Source organism: Orycteropus afer, unplaced genomic scaffold (assembly GCF_000298275.1).
Source record: "Orycteropus afer afer isolate SDZICR_OR568_19922 unplaced genomic scaffold, OryAfe1.0 scaffold00018, whole genome shotgun sequence".
Lineage (NCBI taxonomy): Eukaryota > Metazoa > Chordata > Mammalia > Tubulidentata > Orycteropodidae > Orycteropus > Orycteropus afer.
The window spans coordinates 10,491,461-10,496,425 of NW_006921605.1; the positions used below are offsets into that span (position 1 = coordinate 10,491,461).

At 43.8% G+C, this 4,965-nt stretch overlaps 1 protein-coding gene across 1 annotated transcript in view; it reads right to left on the reverse strand.

The window, feature by feature from the left end:
• Nucleotides 1–4,541: 4,541 nt before the first annotated feature.
• Nucleotides 4,542–4,965, reverse strand: part of SOX9 (SRY-box transcription factor 9) — a 3,060-nt gene continuing 2,636 nt past the window's right edge. Inside the window, exon 3 of the mRNA XM_042783560.1 lies at nt 4,542–4,965. This exon is cut by the window's right edge and continues 433 nt beyond it. Coding sequence (XP_042639494.1) covers nt 4,542–4,965 — 424 coding nt within the window.

A 4,965-nucleotide genomic window follows, 5' to 3' on the forward strand; every position in this document is an offset into this window, starting at 1 on the left:
AGAAGGCTGGAGGTTCTAACCCACCAGCCTCTCCTCGGAAAGAAGGTTGGGCAATCTACTTCCGTAGTGACATCGCCTCGGAAACCCAAGGAAGGGTCACTATGAGTCGGATCCAACTCGACGGCAGTGTGTTTGGTTTTTTGGTTTTGGAAACTTATACAGTTTTTGTGCGTAGGGGGAGTAGTTGGGCCCTGGGGTGCTCTTTAAGAAAAGAAATATAAATAAATATGAGATTAAGCACAGGACCTTAGAAGGAGTCTATGTTAGTGAGGCGTCCTGAGGCTTTAGCTCCGTCAGCTTTGTGGTAAATCCATCTCTGGCTGGAGCGATGGTTCATCAAGCAATTTAACTTCCAAGTCCCACAGTGGTGCCTCTAAACGCTCATTGTGGAAATGAGAGGAAGGGGAAGGATGGGCTGCCCTGGCATTGAGGTGGGAAACTCAAACACACAGCTCAAGCTGAGCCACGTGGGGCTATTTTCACGATAACCCAGAAGGCTGATTCTACACTGATTCTACAATTTATTTTGATGCCCTTTTGCTTTAAGAAATTCCTTTTTTTTTTTTTTTGTTAAAATCATTCAAAAAAGGGGTCTTATTTTGAGTGCAAGTCAATAAATAAATAACCCTGGATATATAAACAAACTTTTTCTAGTGTGGAAGACTCTTCCCAAGGTTTCGAGAGCAGTCACTGTGGTTGTTGCCAGGAGTGATAAGCTCTGTGTTACAAGATTTAGAACAAAAAATTCCTCTAAACTACTTTGTAATCTGGTGATATTGGGCTTCAACAAGATCTGGTGGGTGGGGGTGAATGGGATTCAGAGGGATTCTCTCCCTGTGCCTGGGGTCTCTTGTATTTTGTGATGTATCAGAACCACTTGGGGGCCTTGTGGAAAACCCTTTTTCTTGGGCTTCACTCTCTGAGACCCCCATTCTTTAGGACTGCTATAGAGACCAGGAGGCAGCCGTCTCCCAGAATGCTCCTTGATCAAACTGCTCCTGAAACAAGTTGGCATAAGAAGGAGAGATTAAAAACATTCCCAGCCAAAGGAGAAACTGAGGCACAGGACAATTTAAAACAATTTGCCCTCAGTCACCAGCAAGTTTGTGATGGAGAGAACAGAAAGTCTGGCCTAAGAGGTCCTGCCAAAGGTCACATGCTGGGGTACAGAACATATTCCTAGGAGCAGAGGGACCAGTTGGGCTAACAGTAGAGACGCGGGAGGGACACAGAGTGGTAGTGGTGAAATGGTATGTGTTGATTTTCATAGATAAAGGAATCAGGGAGGCTAAGGGTGCATGAGAATTAGTGAACACTAAAGAGATATTTTTAAAGGATTTTGTGTGTTGGTGAGGGGAAAATAATGGAGATTTCATAAGCATTGTAGGATTGACTCTGGGCCTGAGCGAATGGGATGCTATTGGGCAGACAAGGAGCACCATCTCAGGTCTGTAGGGCCAGGGAGGATTTGCACTATGTCCCACAGAGCACAGGCACTCCATCCATGTTTGCTGAAGGAATTTGCAAAGGAGGTTGAGGACTAATGGTGCCAGTTTGATAACTACCATTTTCCTGGTTGCTGTGATCCTGGTGTGGGCCAGAAGCCAGGAATCCAATAAGCAAAAACAGACAATGTGAAGTAACACCAGAGGGCTTGGAAGCTTTAGACAGTCAGCAATGGGGCCCAACCGTAAGGCCAGCCTGACATGCCAGCCGCCTGTGTGATCAGAGATGCTTTCCTGTTCCCTGGGGCTGGGGTATGTGTCTGTGGGGGGGGTAGGGAATGGATGATTTCAAGTGTTAATGAAAAAGGACCTGAACATTTCTCTGATCCTGGAAACTCCCCATCTAGCTGAGGCCAAAGAAAACAAGATTAGGTCTCCTGACTCCTACTGTGGCTTTGCATCTGCTCCGAAGGAGTTAAACCTTGACCATAGAGAACAATGACAACAATAGGTTCTCTCCTTTCATTGTCTCTGTAGAGAGATCTGGAAGACTCCGAGGCACATAATGGGTTAACATGACCTGCTCCCCTCTGGTCCACTTTAGACTCTGTTTGACTTTGGCTTCCTTTCCCTTTTAAATAGACACCCCATTTCTTTGGTTTGTGTTCCTACCAGCAGAAAGTTTGCTATATTAAGACCAGCAAGTCCCCCTCTCCTACTCTCTTCCCAGGACAAGCTACCTACCGGAGGCCTACTGTCCCTTCTGACCTCCACATAGGAACGTTTTTGCCCTGACGTATGAGATTAAAACCACAACAAATATATTTTGCCAGATTGGGCACCTACTGGCAAGGGGTCCTCAATTTGATCTCATGGGGTGTCACTTTTCTCGATTTTTCCACTTGGATGTCTCGGGACAGTTCTGTGCTAGAATGGCACATTAAAAAACAAAACCAAAACCATCAGAGCAACAGCTCTTAACACCCTGTCCTATGCTCAAATTCTTCCTATCATCCTTTTAACAGGGAACTGGACAGATAAATTCATGAGGCCATTTTCTTTTTAATGCAATGTATATTTATTGTAAACAATAATATACAAAAACAAAAGAGAGTGAGAAAAAAAGGGAAAGTAAGTTTCACAGAAAGAATAAAATGTTTTGGGGAAAACAAGCGAAACAAACAAAACACAAACACAAACCAAATCTTATCTAAAGACAAAATATGATTTAAATGCCAGGTTTCTTAAGTTACAGAAATATTTTTTTAAAAGATCTGCTTTTATACAGAAATTCAAAGATGCCGTATTATAAGAGTGCTTTAAGATTTTATTCTACTGACTTCTAAAACTGTTAATATATCTTTTTTTTTAAATAAAAAAAAAAGTTTGCTGTCTTTTTTAAAAAGCAATCCTCAAACTCTCCAGCCACAGCAGTAATGAAGGTCTATCTGTCCTCCGCTCCCTGTTCCCCCATCTCCCCAGCTTCTGAGAGAACATGCCTGGGAAGATCCATGACCCATTCTAGCATGGTTTTGTTGCCACCCACACCCACCCACCCACACCCACACACACACACACACACACACACACTGGAGTTGGGCAGCCCAGAGATCTGTGGCATTAAACACTGCAAATGACTCAGTGATACGCTACATTTGCAATCTCTCATTTGTACAAAAAAAGAGAAACATGTTTCCAGTTTGTTTGCAACAAAAACCACTAAGAAATATAAGAAAAAGGATGGACAAAAAAGTGTTTGTACAAATCTAGGACAAGGAATCCAAAGAAACTTGTTTTTAATAATAATAAAAAGACGAAAGAGATAAATAAAAAAAAAAATTGGTTACAGTTAAGAACATAATTTAACAGATGACCATACCCTTTGAGGAAGGCTCCAACAACCTATTTTAAAGAAGATAAATTTAAAAAAGAAAAAAAAAAAAAGGAAGATTTTTTTTTCCCCCACTAAAACCTCTCCTTACAAAATAAATAATTTTAGCGCATGGAATGCCTTGAAGGTTAACTGCTGGTGATCAGAGAGGCACAGGTGACAGAGAGCCGACCCTGTCATCTGTGACAGACGGTGCCCGGGTAGGCAACCAGGGAGCCGTGTGCGTGGGGCACTTACTGGCTGCTGAAACTTTCCCCAAACAGATTTTAGCTCTTCTGCTCGCCTTTCCTTTCTTTCTTTCTTATAAATGGGGCAACCAAGCAAAGGCAGAAGGGAATGTGCTAAAAGAGGAAGCACGCTATTGCCCAGCAGCGTGGTTTTAAGGCTCAAGGTGTTTCTCTTGCTTAAAAAAATATACATGATAAAGCTTACCAAACACATCTCTAGACTATTGTTTACTTCCATATTTGCAAAAATAAGGCCTTTATTAATTTTTTAAGGCAGCTTCTCCTTGTATCAGAAAGCCTGCGGAATTAAGCCAAGCTAACCCCCAAAACTGATCACCTAACACAATTCTGTGTAGCTTTTTTTACGTTGATGCAGTGACACACGTACTTTTTTTTTTTTTTTTTTTTAAAGAGAAAGCAAATCTGTACAAAAATACTCTGGTTGCAAGAAAAAACTAGGGCATACTGTTCAACTAAGAGTAGTTTAGCTGTTGGAAAAATAAGAGCATTTAATTTTTTATCTAAAAATATGTATAAATCCCCTCAAAATGGTAATGAATCATACACAGTACATACTAAAAATATTTAAAATAGAGAATATTCCTCACAGAGGACTCTTTTCTTTAATTACTGCTAAAAATAATTACAAAGTTCAAACAGGCAGAGAGCTTGGGCACACTGGTCACACACTTCTCCATGAGCCTCCACGCTTGTTTTGAAGGTTGCCAGGCCAGTCTCTAGTGTTTTCCGCTGGTCCATTTAGCCCAGTGGCTGGGCCACTCATTAGCAAGAAAGTTGGTCATGCGTTCGGAGAGATAATGTTTCTGTCCCGGAATCTGTGTACGAGTTATCTCTAGCTTCAATGTCTTTAAGGAATAAGGAAAAAAAAAAAAAAAAATGTCTCAAGGAGATTCTGGTCGGTTCTTTCTTGCTTGGGTCATTTCTATGATGACCGCGGTGATGGTACCCTTTGTCTCCTCAAGGTCTGGTGAGCTGTGTGTAGACCGGCTGTTCCCAGTGCTGGGGGCTGTGGGTCTGCGGGATGGAGGGGACCCCGGAGGTGTCGGCGATGGGGGTGTACATGGGCCGCTGTGCGGGGTTCATATACGTGAAGGTGGAGTAGAGGCCGGAGCCCTGGCCCGCCGCGTGGCTGTAGTAGGAGCCGGAGTTCTGGTGGTCTGTGTAGTCGTACTGCGAGCGGGTGATGGGTGGGTACGAGGGGCTGTAGTGCGGGAGGTTGAAGGGGCTGTAGGCGATCTGCTGTGGGGAGTGCTGCTGCTCGCTGTAGTGGCTGGGGCTCAGTTGCTCGGTCTTGATGTGCGTTCGCTGCGACTGGCCTGGCTCGCTGCTCAGCGTGGTCAGCGTGTGCGCCTGCTGCTGCTGTGGGGGCGCCGCGGGCGGC